This window comes from Pyrgilauda ruficollis, unplaced genomic scaffold (genome assembly GCF_017590135.1).
Source record: "Pyrgilauda ruficollis isolate IOZ18807 unplaced genomic scaffold, ASM1759013v1 scaffold62, whole genome shotgun sequence".
In the NCBI taxonomy this organism is placed as follows: domain Eukaryota; kingdom Metazoa; phylum Chordata; class Aves; order Passeriformes; family Passeridae; genus Pyrgilauda; species Pyrgilauda ruficollis.
The window spans coordinates 1,636,623-1,654,711 of NW_024527933.1; the positions used below are offsets into that span (position 1 = coordinate 1,636,623).

Here is an 18,089-nt window from a genome sequence, read left to right on the forward strand (position 1 = left end):
CGCCGGGTGGGCTGCGCCCCCCGCCTCCCCCGCCCTCGCCGCGGCCGCCGCCTCCTCCTCCTCCGCCCGGGTGGGGCGGGGATGCGGGGAGGGGGCGCCGCCGGCCCCCGGCGCTGCTCGGCCCGGCCATGGGCGTGCGGGCGCGGAGCCTGTGCTGCTTCTCGGGGGCGCGGCGGGGGAAGGAGCCGCAGGTGCTGCCCTGGCTCTGCCCCTGCCCCGGCGCGGCCCCGCGGGCGGGGAGGGGGCGGCGGTACCTGCCCGCATTGTTCCGGAGAGCCCCATCCTCCCTTTATCCCATCGGCAGGTGACGGGGCTGCGCCTTTCTCCGCTGCCTCGGCCGAGCCGGGCCCTGCCCTTGACAATAAGGGATGCTCGCCCCGGGCTCCGATGCCTTTTGATTTCCGAGCGGCTTTGGAATCGCTACATCAGCCCTTCCCCATGGAAATCCCGGAGGATGTCGGGCCTGTTGTGTGCAGCCTGGCCAGCCCCTCTCCTGTGTGGCTTTAGCATCGTCGGCTCGTGTAAAAGTCTCTGCCTTTTGTTTTTGTTTTAGATGGTGGATGTTGATGTTTGTGCGGGTGGAGATAGTACCAGAAGAAAAATGGATGCTCTGACAGATAGTGCAGTTGAGATTGTCCCTTTGGAGCTCTATGATTCAGCCAGAGCAAAAATAGCTGCTAATCTACAATGGATCTGTGCTAAAGCCTACGGAATAGGTAAGATCACCTCTGTCAAGAAGTCATTCTTGATTTTGTTCTTGCTTTTTCTGTCTCCCCTGCTGTTTCATGAGTAATTAGATTTGGCTTTGTTTTAAATATCAATAATATGGCAGCCTATTCTCCTGTAATACTGTGTCTTTGCTGGTACCTTAAACAGGAATAACGGGATTGTATGAGATGTCCTGAATCAGCAAACCTAATGGTGAACGCTCCCAGATGGTGCTTGGCAAGAACTGCCTGCCTTAAAATGTTTAAATCCTTGCTTTAGCTAAGCAGACTTTGTTCCACAGGGCTTTATGTCACTGCTTGCAGGCCCCAAGTCCCTCCAGGCTTTAGGTTCTTCCTTGTCTGGTCATCTTGGCCAAGAGATGCTGGGACCTTGACACCCTTTGTATGCTCAGTTAGAACTTCTTTTATAGCAGATTGTGATTTTACATTCAAAAGGTTCTAAAAAATAATCTGTTTATATTGAGCATCATTTTTCTTTTGTGGAAAGAAATGTTGAATGAGCAGGTGTACTTTGGGCGCTGTGACATTAAAGAGCAGTGGGGATAGAGGAGTTCTTCCTTCCCTCACATTGTCATAAACTTTTACTGTCAAATGTGGAAAAATAAATATTCTTGGAGTATATTTGTACAGTGTTTTCCTGGCAGCTCTTAAAATAGACTTTTTTTGTTTTGAACTAGATTTGTCTCGATGTACAAGATGCATCTCAAGTTTAAGTAGCTTCATTATGAAGAAATAGGATGCAATGCTAGTGGGTCTGTTTTATCCAGAACAAAAGATATAATAAAAGCATGTATAGAGTCTTGTTTTGGAAAATGAGGTGGCCCTGTTAATCTAAGTCTAATTCTCCAAACTCATAATATGCTTAATGGATTAGCACTGGCTTACTTGGTGACAAGGCTGAAGAAAAGTGGTCCATTCCTGCCATTAAATATTAATCCTTGCTGGAATATTTTTTATCAATTATTTTTTTTTCTTAAACATTTCCAGACCTTTCAGTGTCTCCCTCATCTTGGTGATTGTGGGCAAAAAAAAAAACTCATGGGGTTTACAGTGTTTAATGTATTTTGTTACAAGCAGCAAGAGGCAAGAAAACCCCACGGATCAGATGACGTCTGAAAATGTGGGAATTTGGGGAGGGTGTCAGTGGAACATTGATAACTTACAAGAACAGAACAGGCACTTCCTGATGTAAATATTTCTCAGTTAGTGGGATTGTTTGTAACATTTCCTGAAACTTTTTAGCCATCCCTGATAAAACAGTTATTCAGACCTGGGGATGCACTATTTATATTGTGACTTTGTTTCCAAGGAAGGCCGATCCTAAATGGGAAGGGACTGGCACGGATCCTACGCTGCAGAGAGAGCCCGGTGGCCTCGTGCTGCTGGGTGGTGTCTGCTCCAGCACTCAGGGTTGTGTCTGAACCTCTTGGACCAGTTAATTGCTTAATGGCAAGTCTGTTTATGCTCCTGACAACACAGGTTGTAAAAGTATTTGGCTTTCCTGTGACTAAAAGCTAAAAAGGATCAGCTTTTCCCATGGCAGGGCTGGGATCTCTGGCTGCAGCAGCCTCTGCCAGTTGTTCTCCTTGCATTTAGGCTTGTTCAGATTACAAAGAACAACAGTTTAAATGCCACAAACAATAGGAAAAAGTCATTTTTTTCTCCAGTGAGTGAGGATTGGTGTCTGTGTGTGTTTTAGCAGGACTGTGGCCCGTGGAAATGTAGTTTGATTTTTGAAATGGCTCCTGCAAGTCTCTGTCACATGTTAGCCATTACTGCTGGAATAGCATTGCACAATCCCAGAAATTTATAAGCCTCTTTAATTCATAGAGAGATGGGTTTAAGAAGGTTTCCTGTGTGATTACAATTTTGAATAATACTTGAATTTAACACATTACTTGTCATCTCTCAGGGTTGTGTTTTAGTTTTAAGATATTGGATGTTGGGCAGCTACAATAAATTGTGATTTTATTATTTAAAATCTCACTATGCAGATTAAAGGGTTTGAGAACTTTTTATTATTTTAGATTTATTTCTGGGAAATTTAGTAAAAAAAAAAGCTTATCTGTTTGTAACATTAAAACACTTTTGTTCTGAAGTAAATCTTGCCAGGTCTCCATAGCTGCCTTCAAGTGAATGAACATTTTTCTGAAATGTTAGATTTTGATTTGATTTATGAATTGACATAATTTTGTGCCTTAATCCTTCAAATTCTGGTGCATTTCATTTTCATCTGGTAAGGCTGAGTTTGTGGTAAAGAATGGAAAGGGTCAAGAACAGGAATTTGATGCTGGTGTAGACTCTTACTGAAAGTCATTCATCACTGCAGGTTCTACCTGCAACTGTGTTTTCTCTTTGCTGTTAAAGGATATTTGAATTCTCAGCTTCTAAGCTGGTATTTAAATAGGAAAATTCTTCATCCTTTGCTTTTTTTTCCTCAAGGACAAATCACTGGGAGCATGCATGATAAATACTTTGAAGCCCTAGCTTGGGCTTTGTTTTATTTGGTGATACAAGATGATGGTGTCCTCCCTTTTTGTTTTTTTGGGTTTTTTTTCACCTTCTGGCCATGAAAAGAGAATTTTGGTAGCCAAACAACTGATCAGCTACACAAACACTGCAAGACAGCTCCTCTTCTTGCACAGGAGTTGGGCTGGATGGTTTGTTCCTGGAAACCTGCAGCTCCTGGCTGTTGTGGAAGCCTGGCTGGCACAGATGGGCTCCAGAGGGAGGTCCTACAACTGTTTGTCTGGATTCCAGAAAGCAGAGGGGAAGGATGTCATGAAGGAAGGTCCTTCTCCATTCACTGTCATCCATCTCCCCAAATAAATCTGGGAGTACTGACATGGATCACTCTCACTCTGAGCGCATCTGGAAACCTTCTGTAGCCTGGAAAGATTTAAGGCCCTTTATCTGAGACAGTGGTTTGAGAAAATGGAGTTTAATTAGACCAGAATTAGCTTTTTTCATCCTCAAACTTCGATGAGAACCAAACAGCCACTTCAGGGAATTCGAATTCTGATGTTTAAAAGGTTGAGGAGCAAAGCTGCCACTGAGTGTGGGGAACTTCAGCTGCAGAGGGTGAGCGTGGGAGGGCTGGGGAGCCTTGGCAAGCCCTGCATGGGGAGATCACTTTTCCACAGTGCTTGGAGTGATCCAGATTGCCAGGCAGGAATGAGGCCACGCAGAGCAGTGGGAAGTGGACCTGGCCCTTCAGCCCCACTGGCCCCTGGAGCTCTGAGCAGCAGCATTTGGAAAGAACAAACTCAGGATGGTTTCATTTGGTACCACGTGGGAAAAGGGACAATGATAACAAAGAACCCTGATTTCTTAGCAGATTTCATGTGGCACTAATTTATGTGTGGAAATTATGTTTTCCATCATCATGGCTATAATATTAAAATTTAGATATTGAAAGATATGGAAGTGTCTCAGAGTTGCAGCTTGCTGTGAGCAGTGGGTTCTTTCCAACCCTTTCCATAGCAGATATTGGTGGTTCTGTAAAACAGTGTGCAAAATTTGGATTTTTCAAAAGGGACCTGATGGGTTTTACTTATTTATCAGGGCTGGGAGCTTTACATAGTTTCCACACTCAATGCTGACAGTAGCCTGAAACCTTTGGCAAGATGCAGGCAGGAAAACCAAGGACTAATGGAATGCACTGGGGGGAATGCAAGTTTGGTTTTTTTGGTCTTTTAATACTTAGAACTTGCTTGCTTAATAAGGTTTTTCAGTGCTGTAATAGCTCCCCACAGTTACCAGTTGGTAGGTAGTGTGAGGATGTTTCCTGGGCTAAATTCCCTAAATCCCTGGATTCCCTGCTTGTCTTTTGTCAGCTTTCTTCTCAGGCTCGTAGTAAAAATCTTTGTAGGAAAGCAAAGTTGTGTTTAGCAAATATTAACAGTTAAACATTTGTTTCTTGAATAGCACCTGTTTCATAAACACTGAGTATTATTGTGTGAAGTTTACAGGGGTGAAGGATTCCATAATTGTTATTTTGTCTCCTGCTTTATCCAGGATTGTGGCTTTATCCTTGATCAAAAGATATGGTAATAAGTGCAGTCACTCTCCCAGCAGTTTGCAAAGCCTTTAGCTTGGGGTTTTCCTGCCTGTTGTATGTAAATCTTCATGTGTCCTGTTACAGATCACTTACAGGCTTTAAAATTCAGTGCTGTAATGAGAACCAACACAGAATGTTTATATTCTGGTGGTTTTAGTGCTGAGAAGGTGGAGTTTGTGCTCAGCCTGGACATTCACCCAGTGCTGAATAATTCTGGGAGCAGATACTGATACTAATGAAATCCTACTCAGAATCTGAATAAGCTTCATGCTGTTTACCAGGACAGCTTGGCTCCCTTTCCAGGTGAAACCAGTTCTTCATGCTTCTGCAGGTAAAATAACATCTGGGGTGGATCCACCCCGGCAGTTCAAGGGATAAGTCAAATTTGTTCAGATTACTGTATTCTCCTTTATCAAGTCAGAATCAGGTGGTTGTCTTTGAACAGGTTTTTGTAAGGGAGATGATAAAGAAATGCTCCCTCCCCTGAAGCAAGGAGAGTCTGGCAATAATTGTCTCTGTGACAGTTGTTGTAAGTTAAGTTATTTTTGTAATCCTCTCAAGGATTTTTTGTACTTAACATTTATACTCAGAACTGACAGTTTTTGAGATATTAGAACTCATTGATACCATGGAACAGACCAAAAGAATGGCTGAATGAAAAAATTGTATTGGAGGCTTCTTTATAAGAAAAAAATAAGGACCTGATTTAATTTAGTTTTCTTTAGTATGATTTGTTAAACTGCTCAAACAGAAATTTTTGTAGGTACAGCTTAGGTGTTAATTTCTCAGAAGTTAATTTTTTGTGTTGTTTTTTTTCAAAATCCAAGGCATAAATCTGTAAAAACTCAATTTTAATGAGCAGAACTTTTCTAACCTCCAAGTTCAGTTATAGGTCATGGAAAGAAAGTGTTGGAAAAGATGCTGATAGAAACTGGGGCTTGGAAAGCCTGGGACATTTTCTTCCAAAAGAGCATTGGCACATTGTGGAGTGAGACAGGCACAAAGCCTGTGACACCTTTGTCTGATCCATAAAAAGTGGGGACAAAAGCTGTCCATGATAGCATGATAGCTGCTTGTGTGTCCATGGTGTGTGATTTAAATTAGCCCTGGGTAAATCTGATGGGGTGTAGTTGTTCTAAAAGTGACAAGGTATTCCTGGGATTTCTGGTACTGTGGGAATTTGTCATTTTAAAGGGGGGGTGGACAAGGAGCAGCCCTGGGTGCTGCAGGTGTTTTCTGTGGGTTGTGCTGCAGGTAAGGATAATTAACAGGTGTGAAAGGTAAGATCAGTGTCTTCAGTTGCACTTTCAGATGCAGATTTCAAATATTGAAGACACCTCTCAATTAAAGCCCTTTTCTGTCTGTTCTGTGTTACCCCTTTAGGACAACTGCATTGAGTACAGGACATCAATTCTATTTGGAAGTTTCCCAACTCAGAATTATACACTTATTTAGCATCCTGTTTGCATTGCAAGTTTTCCTGCCATTTATTTCTTATTTATTTGTGCCTGCCATTATGTCCAGCATGAAATAAATTTGTATGAAATAGTAAAGTTAGCATTGTCACTCTTAAGCTTTGATGTGGTTTTAATATCTTAATTTTTTTGTGGATCATTAGTCAGGACATAAATCAGCTACAGGACTGTTCCTATGTGTGACAGGCAGAAGTGTTCTATGTACTAATGTGAAAAATAAACCTGGGCAAGTGTTTACAGTGAAATAAATTGCAATTGTGGGAGGATTAATCTTGATGAATAACTTCCTGTGATAGTAGGAAGTCAAATTATTAATCCTGGTACTAAAAGTTATTCCCACCCAGCCCTACCCTTAATCCTGGTCAATCCAAATCCATTCAGTCCTTAAGCAGTTATATGGAGATCAGAAACATGAAATTAGAGGATTTTCAGTATAAAAGAAAAAGATTTCAGGTTTCTTGACTGAACTTTCAGATTGAATGACACTATTACAAGTTGGGGTTTTTTTTATTCTTTTCTGTTTGTGTGTTTAGGGTTGTTTGTTTGGGTTTGTGGTTTTTTTAACATATTGATTTCTGTGACATGGAATCTCCTCACTAAGAGCTAGATCCATTTAGTGCTAGAAAAGGCTTTTAAAAATCATTGAGATGGAGCTGGTTTCATCAGAAATTGATGTGGGAGGTCTGCCTGCCCCTGTCACGGGGGGCTCAGCTCCCATGGCCTCTGCTGTGTTAGTAATGTGTGTAAAGACCCCCACCCTACAGATTCCTTCCCTCCTGGGTGTATCAGTGCTGCAGAGAAACCTTTTTCCTTGCTGTGGTAGCAGTCTGTAAAATAATCCCAGTCTCTCTACCTTGTGGAGAAGGGAAGATCCCCAGGAAAATCCAGACTGTGGGGCAGGAGGGATTTCAGGGCCCTTTGTCCACCATTCCAGCCCAGTTCCAGGCAGTCACCTCAGATCCTGAGCTGGTGGAGAGCAGGTGTTGGAACTAAACCCCTCATCCAAGCGCTTCAGATTGCAGACTTTTGGAATTTGCATTTGTTTTGTGTTGCTTTAAAAAAAGCCTTTAAAATTTGGAGTGGTGCTCATCCTCTGCCAGAGATGTACAACTTCATGGATATTTTATGAGCTTGTATTATTTCCTTTCACAAATAATTCTAGTACAAAGCAACGTGTCTTTGGTTGTTAAAGGTGTAGCAGCTTGTAATGAACTAAAATGTTGAATTATGTGAGCTGCTTTGCATTTGGATTTTTGCATCTTTCCTCAGTCTTTAGAAATGGAAGCTCGAGTTCTCTGTCTGGAAATGGAAATGGCCATTAACTGGAATGAGCTTTCAACAGCCTTTGATTTTAGGTCAGGTTGACTAATGTTAAGAAGATTAAAAATATCTGAATTTATTATGTGTTTCACTAAAAATGGACAGCCATGTTAACAAATGCTACTTATGTAGTGCCAGTGGGTTTTATTGTGTCTCTTCCAACCATCTTCAGTGGAAAGTCACATTCAGTGTCACAGAAAGGAAAAAATCATTATCTCAGTTTTTAAAAACTTCAGAAAGCTTTTTAAACTTTCTTCCCATTTTAAAAAAGAGGGCCAGCACTGTCTGACTGACAGGAGCTGTTAGACAGCACTGGTTTGCTGCATATTTTTATCTAAGTGAGATGTACATGCAGCTCATGCAATAACACTTTGTCTCCATCCTTCTTCTTCATGAACATCAAGTGCTCTGCAATATACAAATATTGTGTGGCTTATTTTGCAGCTCAAAGATATGGATAGGAGTTTCTTGGAACGGGAAAATTTAATTATTCTGGAAATGAGCTGAACGAAAAGTAAATATGCTGCCAAATTAATAATTCTTTTAAGTGTAGATGTATATATTTAAAATGAAGTGTTTAAGTGACTTTGGGGAAAGATATTCAGAGTGACTGGATAGCATCAGATAGAATTTTATGTTTGAAATTTAGGAAATGTCAGGCTTCTATTAAGACAATACACTTGAGGCTAGAAAATATTTTTCTTGGAGTTGCAGACTCTCATTATTCCTGCTGGGTTCTTATAAAGATCAATAGCTTCCAGGCTGATTACACAACATGAGGAGAAGGATTTATTTTGGGATATGGAGCAAGGGATGGATATGAGATGTCTTGGACATATTTAGAGTGATTGGAATATTGGTTGTTGTTCGTGCCTTCCTCTCCTGGAGCTCTGAGCTGTGCTGGGAGTAGTAAAAATGTGTTTATGGCTGGTGGTGTGCAAGGGTGAGGCCTTCTGTGTTGCTAATTTTAGCTTCTTCTAAATTACTGCACTCAGGGTCTAGACTCAGTTTGATAAAATCCTAACACAACTTGTGGAAATTGGGCCAAGGCAGAAGAAGTTCAATTTTAAACTTGGTTTAAAATTCCTGCTTAATCCAAATAGAGTGGTTTTGCTTCCTAGGCTTGAATTATTTAAAGGCTGAAAGCTGCAAGAGTTTGATCAATGCTGTTGACAAAAAATAGATAATCAACTCACTGGTTGGTTTGTAAAGTGTTCAAGGTTTTAGTCAGATATTTTGGTCTTTTCCTTCTGAATTGCCAAAATTCATTAAAAAATTGGTGGCTTGGTTTAGAGACTGGCCAGCCCCTGTTGGTGACGGAGCCTTGCAGTTGTCCATTTGCTGTGCACGGATGCTTTGGGATTTTACTTTGAAGATATGGATAAACCTTACCCCTCTGGTTTTAACCTTGCCCACCCGTTTTAACCCAGTGATAATCCCAAATAAAACGTGAATCTCACTAACACCTGGGATCGCTCGCTCCTGGTGACGAGCCACGTGTCGCTGTTCTCGGCTCTTGCAGACAACGTCCCGGAGGAGCTGAAGGACCCGTTCTACATCGACCAGTACGAGCAGGAGCACATCAAACCCCCTGTGATCAAACTGCTGCTCTCCAGCGAGCTCTACTGCCGCGTCTGCAGCCTCATCCTCAAGGGGGATCAGGTGGCTGCCCTGCAGGGACACCAGTCCGTGATCCAGGCGCTGTCTCGGAAGGGGATTTACGTCATGGAGAGCGATGATACACCTGTGTCTGAATCTGATCTGGGCTCTGCACCAATCAAAATGGTTAGCTTAATTAAATCCACCTAATCATCTTCTTTTTATTTAACGCTATTTAAAATAGTAAATGGAGTGAAGAGCTCTTAATTTCTAGGTCGTTAACCTTAGGAATGTTTTGTTTTAAATACAGTTAGAACGTACCGTTTTTTAAAAGTGATTTTATTTTCCATTCCTCTCTGGTTTCTTCTTTCAGAGTTCTCATATGGCGATGATTGATGCTCTTATGATGGCCTACACTGTAGAAATGATCAGCATTGAGAAGGTGGTTGCCAGTGTCAAGCGTTTCTCTACATTCAGTGCCTCAAAAGAACTGCCCTATGATTTGGAGGATGCCATGGTTTTCTGGATTAACAAGGTAAAATTTACTTTGGGAAAAGCCTGCCTGTCTTTTCTTGTCACCTTTCAGATTTTTAAAATGGATTCTGATGCGTGTCTTCCTTTCTTACTTGTGCATTTCTGCACTCCCTTCTACTTTAGCAACTTGTTTTTTCTTAGGGAAGGATAAAGTTGGTAAATTTAAAAATAAACAAGATAATCAGGAACTAACTTAGAAAAAGTGTAAAAATTGGATTCTTTTCAGACAAGTTGCTATGAGGTGTTTTTTTGGTTGGTGGGGTTTTTTTAGGTGAAGCCCTGTGTCATGCTAAGTAAGAGGATGGACTTAACTCTGACTAGGTGGAACATTTAACAGAAATGCTGGAATTTTTCCAAGGGCAGCAGTTAAGTTACTCTAATTCTTTTGTGTGACAAGAGTCACATTCCAAAGAGAATGTGTCCTTGCAAACCCAGGATTGTGATTTCAGCTCCTGCTAATAGAGACTTGGTCTAGAAAACTGCTGTACCATGTTTTTCTATGAACTTTCTATGTTTGTAGCATGAATTGACTATTAAGTAACAGGAGCAAGAAGGCCACTTGTGGAAACATATCCAGGTGTATTTTAATTAATTTTCCTTGCTATGCCCTTTTAGGTGAACCTTAAAATGAGAGAGATAACAGAGAAAGAGATAAAATTAAAACAGCAACTAATGGAAAGTCCAGGGCATCAAAAGGTAAAACAAATTTGTCTTCAGCCGTGATATTGTGTGTTGATGATGAATGGATTTAAATATCAGTATTTTCTTTGTCAGGGAAGTGTGAGGGCTCCAATCCTCAAAAGTGAGATTTTCTGCATGCACTTTGTTTTGTCTCTGTCATCAGTGCCCTTCCCTGCCTTTGAAGCCCTCTGGTATCTCCTGATTTTCCTTTAACTTTCAGTAGGATGAAAACAACTTGTTTCAACTAAAATAACCTGTATCAACTGTATGTGGGTAAATATGACTCAGCTTTCACAGCACAAAATATATCTTATATATTTTGAAAGCTCTTGGGGCATGTTCTTTTTGCATGTTATTTGTCTAGTGTGTATAGGGACTTATTCAGGTTCTGTCCAGGAAGGATACTCTTGGCATTCAAATGTTATATGTGTGTTTGTAGTTTTTTCCAGCTTTTTCCCTTGAAGTTATATTACAATGCACTAATATTGCAAAATATAGCACACTTTCATTTCTGGAGAATGTCAAATAGGTCTTTCTCCAACATAATGTCTATCTGAACTCCCAAGTTCTGATTTCATAAAACCTTAAGTTACAAATAACATATTCTTTCCTCAAATTGGCATTACTAATCAAAGGGCTCAAAGTGTGACCTATGAACAAGGCACAGTTTAATTTTTGTGTTAGTGGTGAAGGTTTTTTATATGCCTTTTATGGAAAATAATATCCTTCATCAAAAAAGATCTGCTTCATTTACAAGTTGATCTGTGATCTAAAGGATCTCTTGAATTATTTGACCCTATTGGCTATTGGGTCTCATTTAGTATCTTTAAATCTCAATTTCTAGGCTACAAGCCCTCTGAAATATGAAAGTGTTTATTGCTGAAGTGCATTTAAGTATTACTGCTTTTAACTTGCATTGCTGATGTTCCTCTCCTGTTCCTACATTCCTTTCCTTGCTTCCTGAGCAGTCTCCTTCCAAATGGTATTGGAAATTAGTACCTGTAAGTGAACTACTTTTACACCAGTTGTCATCCACAAAATCATGGCTTTTTAAACTTCCTCAGAGTGTTTGCTTCCATTGCAATGCTTCCCAGCTGCTCTTTGAGAAACACCTGTGTGAGCTTTTGGGTCATCAGGCTTTGTTTTCATGCCCTGCTTTTTGCATACTGTACAGCATACAGCATACTCCCTTTGCAGCATCTCAACATTGCTTCCACACTGCAGGAGTGAGGGAGGTGGAGTAGCAATTAAAAAAAATTAAAAAAAAAATAAAAATGACCAGTTGAAATGGTTGCATTTGCTGGGTTTGGTTGTGAGTAGGAACTGATGAGGTGAGAGAAAAGCTGGGTGGCTTAAAGGGCTGCCTAATCTTGGAATCCATAGTTAAGATACTCAGATGTTTGTGCTTAAATAATGCTCTTACACTGCTCCTGCACCTGCTCTGGTGCAGATTTGTAAATCTGTCAGAGCCAGGGCACTGCTGTTCTCTGAGGTGGGGTAGGAGATTGGCCAGCCCAGTTTGGTGGGACAGTTGCTGGGATTGTGTGCTCAGTTAAGGAGCCTGGAGCTGGCACAGTGGAAGGGAGACAGTTTGCACATTGAAACAAAATACTGATTTTTCTTTCTGCTGAAGTGGGAAATTGGAATATCAATTCCACTATCCATTAAAAAAAAATCCCAAAACAACACAAAATTGTGCTTCTAGAAATCCTGCTTGCTTTTGTCAGAGTTTCTGGGTTTATTTCAACTTGCAGAGATTTTCCTTTGTTCCTTTGCTTTCCTCAGCTTTGATGCCCTTTCTCCTGCCCTTGCAGGAGCTGGTGTTACTCATTTTCTCTCTGGGAAGATGAGCTGTTGTCTCAGTTGTTAATTCCAAAGGGCAGAGCACTTGGAAAAGGCAGGTGTGATCAGGCAGCCTCCCATGATCTCTCTGCCTTCCCACAGAGAGCTCAGGCCCACTGCAGCCTCCTAATCCTTTGTTTGAGCCAAATCTGTAGGCTGGAGTAAAAACTTTAAAATTAAAGGAAGGAGTAAACAAAGGTTGCCTCACTTTTAGTCCACTTAGATTTTGATGGTTTGCTGGCAGGTTTTGCAGTCTCTCAGTGGTGTTGTCAGGTTCTGCCAATTCTGTGATTTTTTATTTTGTGATTTTTGTTTGGTTGGGGTATTTTTAATACAGAATGATCTCTATTTCTGTTTCTGCAATTACTGCATACAAATGTCATTCATTGTATGCATGGGCAGGAGGGTTACAAACCACAACACTCGGCTTAGAAAATAGGAAGAATTCAGGATTTTCAGTGTAAAAGACTGAAGGGTTAAGAGAATAACAGCTGGGCAAAAAATAAGGAATTAAATTAAATCCGTAAAAACCCTCTTTGATAAATTTGTGGGGTTTTTCACCAAAGCCAAAAGAAACAAGGAATCTTTACAGATTTTAGTTCTTGGTATTGACTGTCGTTGATTTAAATTCCATTTAAACCTATTGGCAAAGAAATATTTTTACCTACTTTAACTACAGGAGGAATTAAAGTGGAAAAAGAATTTCTGAAGTGTTTTTTTTTTTTAATATGCTTTAAGTGGATAAATGCTGACCCTTTCAAGCTAACCAGTTTCCCTTGGTGTGCACACTTATTCTACCAGACTTACCAACCACATTTCTAGTGCATAATGGATGTTGCTGATGCCTTTGATGTGTTTCTTGTTTGAATAATCACCATCCTGTGTCTCACTGTTTCTCTCTGTGTAAGCCTGATCTGATGCATGCCCTATCGCACTGCATGCTGGAGCCAGTGGAATATGCTCGTGTGGTACAGTATGATTCCATTCCATTACATCCTCATGGAGTGCTCCAGGCTGGGGAAAAACCCAATTTGCACCTGGGAAAAGAACAGGAAAAATAGCATTAGCATGTAGAGATAGCTTTGAGTTCCTTGGGAAACTTGGCATAGCATATGCAAAATAAAGAGAAGAAACTGGTTCTCATTGCTCCAAGTGATTTTCATTGCTCTGAACAGATTTTTTCACAGCCTGTGCCATCCTAAACTGACACCTGGGAGTGTGTGTGTGTGTGTGTGTAGAGCTTTCCCAGGCTGGCTTGGGAAGTGTAGGATGTTGGTAAAACCCAGCTTTCCTCTGATGATTCAGTGTGTGATTGGTGTGTCTGCTCAGCAGACAAGAGGTTCTGTTCAATGCCAGTGCTATCAATGCCCTGAAGTGTCCAAGGAATGTTTTCCCAGCACTGCCAGGTGTTTCTGCCAGGCCCTGCAGTGCATTCTGCTTTTCCTTTCCCACCTGCTTTGCTGCTCAGTTTAGACACAGCCTCCATAGTGTGTGGATGCTCAGGAATCAGCAGCCCTGGAACTTGCAAAACTTGCAAGAAGCAATGCCAAGATTTGTTCTTCAGCTGACTGGCTTTGGCAGCTCCAAATTCCCTGAGGGTTGCAGGATGGTTTGCACCAGAGCTTGATTTTGATCTGTAGTAAATCAAGGGGAGTTTGGCTGGGGATGTCAAGGCCTCCTCCTCTCTGACTATTTTGGAAAGGCTGTGGTTTTTATTTTTGCACAACACCTGTGTTGCACACAGATGTGTGCCATGTTCTGGTTCCCTCTGAGAGGACTTTGCTGTCTGTGGGCAGGACAGGAAATCCATGGATGTGGGTAAGGTATGAGAGATCACCAGCCCATCAGGATTATTTTTACTGTGTTTTGTTTCTCCCAAGCTATAAGTGTTCTCATGTAGTTCCCCATGTCTCTTGCTTTGGATCTGCTGCATTCATGCATCTGTTTGGAAGGATTTTGAGTTAAATTAGTTATAATAAGTTAAAATGTGTGAATGAAGTGAGGAATCCAGCAGCACAGATTGCTCCTGGGCATGAGGAGACTGAATGGCAGGAGAGCAACCTGCCCTAGTGCAAGGAGCTTGGGTTAGGTGATCTTTAAGGTCCCTTCCAACCCAAACCATTCTAGGATTAAAAGGGAAACACCATTTCCTTCAGAACTGGCTTCCACAGGGAGAAAAGCACAACTTTGTCAGCTGGGTTTGACTTGGGGCAGAATAGCAGAAAGCATCCAGTGAAAAGAGTTTTCAGTGCTTAACACAGATTCCTTTTTCTTTGCTTTTTTTGGTTTTCTTTGTCTTTTAGCCTCTTCAGCATGATGTGAACCCTTGTTTCTCTCTGTAGGTGCGTTACAGAAGGGACCACCTCTCCAGCAGGCAGTTACCCTATTTCCCTGTGCTGGAAGATCTGATGAAGGATGGTAGTGATGGTGCTGCTCTTCTAGCTGTGATTCACTATTATTGTCCAGAGCAAATGAAACTGGATGGTATGTAATAAAGGTTTTGAGGGAATCAAAGGAATAAAAGGCTTTCAGGCTTTGAAAGCTGAACTAGAAATACATGAAAAATTAAAAATGCAGCACATTTAATAGGTAGGGGACTATGGCAGGTTGGAGGCAGGTCACATATGGAATCTGCATTTTAAAAAGAATCTCTCTTGGAACTTGGTTTTTTTACTTATTGTATTTAGAAGACTGTGTTCTGTATATTATGAGCCACAAAAGAATCCTTTCTTTTCCAGTTTTAGATGACGTGGCTTTCTTTGCTCAAATACTGAGCTTGGTTTCAATGCCATAAGAGTGGAGTACATGTCCACCAGTGTTAGCTGATAATTCTCATGTTTTCCTTGGCATATCTTGGCATTTTAAGATCTAGATTATGAAATAGTTTCAATCTGCAGAAATTGTCACTCTTGAGCATTGCAAAACTTGAGTTCTGTTCCCCAGAAAATGTTTTTCTTAATAAATCAATGTCCTTGTTGCATTAACTTCTGCAAATCAACATTTTGTATTGGTTTTTAAATTCTCAGATATGTTGTACCTTGCAGAGCTCCTGAGTGTTTTCAGAAGGAACCAGCACTGTGAATCCTAGGAGTAACCCTTTATTATATGCAAATCAAGATGTCTGGTTTTAATTGCTTTTGTATTTTGTCATTATGTGTGTTCTCTGTAGCCTGTTTACCTTTTCTGTGGCTGTGATAGACAGAATCCCCTGTGGATTCAAAAATGAATGCAGACCTGATACTGTTCTCTGTGGTTTTCTTCCTCCTTTTCCTGTCCCTCTGGTACTGAGCAGGTAGAGAAATGTCACTGGTTGCCAGTAAACATCCAGTGCTGGTGTAGAGTCTGTGAAGTTCCTGTATTTAGTGTTTCTGTGAGCTGGGGGTGGAAGGGTGATCCCTTGGGAAAGTGCCAGAACTTACTCAGCCCTGTCTCCTTCCCAGATATCTGTTTGAAGGAGGTGACATCAATTGCAGACAGCCTCTATAACATTCAGCTCTTGAGAGAGTTCTCAAATGAGTACCTAAACAAATGCTTTTACCTCACCTTGGAGGACATGTTGTATGCTCCTTTGGTTTTAAAGGTAAGAAACATAACAAAAGATGTATTTTCCAAGAAAATGTGGGTAAATCAGGAGGGTTTTGTTAATGTGAGGTGTAATTTTCCTTTTTTTTTTCTGTTTCAGCCTAATGTCATGGTGTTCATTGCAGAACTCTTCTGGTGGTTTGAGAATGTCAAACCAGACTTTGTACAACCAAGAGATATCCAGGAAATAAAAGATGGTGAGTTTGTAACCACAGATAACTGATAGCATGTTATTTAGAAAATACTTACATTGCAGTGAAATTGTTGCCTAGTGGTGTTTCCTTGGAAGGTTTATTTCTACCCAAGATTTATTCTTGCTGGGGGTCTTTGAAAAGCAGTAAAATAGAAGGAAAATTAGTCCTAGATCCACTTTTTGGATGGATCATTTTTAAACAGGTAATTTCCCCTCCTAAACCCACTAATTCATTATTAATTTGTAACTTTCATTAAACTCACACAGATATTTTAAATAAAGACCGGTACTTGAGGTTACAGTGCAGACAAAGTTTCCCTTCTACCCTTTTCAATCTGAGAGCTTCCTGTGCTGTTGTGCTCCCCCCTGGCCTCTCTGGGTGGTGCTGATGCTGTCCCTTTGTGCCCAGTCAAGGCAGTGATGCAGCAGAAGAGCAGCCGGCCCCCTGTGCCCATTTCCAACGCCACCAAGCGCAGCTTCCTGGCCACCCCTGCCAGCCCAAGCCCAGCAGAGCTGCAGCCCCCAGCCCAGGCAGCCCCTGAGGCCTGCAGCAGGTACTACCTGCACCCCGAGGAGCCTGACTACCTGTGAGTGTGTCTTCATCTTGTTCCACCTTCTGTTTGTGTCTCTCTTTGGGTAACCTGGGGATTGGTGCTGCTGAGTGTTGTCATTTTGCCGCAAACTGAGTGACCTTAGGGTAGCCAAAGGGGCTCCAAGAGAGCTGGCCAGGGACTTGTTTGGAGCAAGATGCTCTTGTGGAAGGTGTCCAAGGAAATGGATGGTCTTTAAGGCTCCTTCCAACCCAAACCATCCTGGGGTTCTGTGAAAACAAACTTCAGCATGATCTGATGTGGTTAATGAAAAGGGTTTTCAGCTGACGTAAATTTCATGGTGAACTCTAAGTTACTTCAGTCTTTGCTTTGTCTTGAATTTACTATTTACATAAGCATGGTTTTAAATCTACTGCATTTAGAAAGTTAGTTTAATTTCAGGTAATAGGTTTACTTTTGTGTTGTTACATGTGAAAAACTTCTTGTTAAGGAACTTCTTAAAAATTCATTATATTATATTTTAAAGAGGATGAGGGTAACTTACCTGTGTGACTTTGCCATTTGACTTTTTTTCTGCTTATAGAAAAAAAAATTCTTTGTAGTAATGAATTTTTGCCTTTCTGAATTAGTGGCAAAGGAGGAAGCCCTGCATTCAGTCCTTCCCATTCACTGCTGCCTTTGAGGCAAAAGCAACAAAAATCTTTACAGGGAGAAGACAGCCCTGGTAAGTCTACCTTGAATTTGCCTTTTAACAAACAACAACTGTCAATGTCAATAAAATAATTAATTAATATACGAGTTAATTTCTATAAATTATTTAGAATTTAATTAATCTGCAATAACACAAGTGGGTGAGCATGTTGAGTTCCAGTAAATCTTAAAGAACTTTTAAGAAACTTAGTGGATTTTAATTTTTCTCGGGCTTTGACTGTGTCTGGTGGCAGCTGCAGCAAATCTGTTTTCTGCTGCCATCTGTTGGGGAAGGAGTTGATTCTGTTTCTATGTTTGCTATTAAATGAGGCAAAAGTGCTGGTTTAGTGACCATTTCTAAACTATTACCAATTAAAAACCATTTCAGGCCATCGGCACCGTTCCAATTCTCTGACCCGCGTTGATGGGCAGCCGCGAGGGGCAGTTCTGGCATGGCCAGAGAAGAAACCCAGGTAATTATTTATTACAGCATTGCTTGAGGAAATGATACTGGGACAATTTGATTGTGGTAATGTGATATCACTGCCCTAGAACTGCACTGACAGTCACTTAATTTTGTTTTCTCCTTATGTGCACTTTCAGAGCTGACTGCTTTTAGATTTGCAATTGAAAATACGTTAGCCGTGATTTTCAGCAAGTGCTGTTGAAAATGGAAGTGTCTGAAGTTGCTGCTTGGTATTGCTGGTCACTCGTGGTACAGGATGCATTTTAAAAATAAAACACCAATTTTAGCTGTCTGTATCATGGTCTTTATTTCAACAAATTGTACCTTGTCGTGCTTGAGTGTCAGTAGATTCTTCTTATGTTTTCTAG

At 41.1% G+C, this 18,089-nt stretch overlaps 1 protein-coding gene across 2 annotated transcripts in view; it reads left to right on the forward strand.

Moving 5' to 3' along the window:
- Positions 1–18,089, forward strand: part of CAMSAP1 (calmodulin regulated spectrin associated protein 1) — a 32,628-nt gene that overhangs the window by 7,450 nt on the left and 7,089 nt on the right. The window contains exons 2-12 of one of the 2 annotated variants that reach the window (XM_041483927.1): positions 554–716; positions 9,106–9,368; positions 9,556–9,717; positions 10,332–10,412; positions 11,366–11,398; positions 14,582–14,723; positions 15,680–15,819; positions 15,922–16,018; positions 16,424–16,601; positions 17,195–17,289; positions 17,644–17,728. In XM_041483927.1, the coding sequence (XP_041339861.1) occupies positions 554–716; positions 9,106–9,368; positions 9,556–9,717; positions 10,332–10,412; positions 11,366–11,398; positions 14,582–14,723; positions 15,680–15,819; positions 15,922–16,018; positions 16,424–16,601; positions 17,195–17,289; positions 17,644–17,728 (1,439 nt within the window). The remainder of the gene's footprint in view (positions 1–553; positions 717–9,105; positions 9,369–9,555; positions 9,718–10,331; positions 10,413–11,365; positions 11,399–14,581; positions 14,724–15,679; positions 15,820–15,921; positions 16,019–16,423; positions 16,602–17,194; positions 17,290–17,643; positions 17,729–18,089) is intronic. The other variant, XM_041483928.1, reaches the window with a different exon arrangement.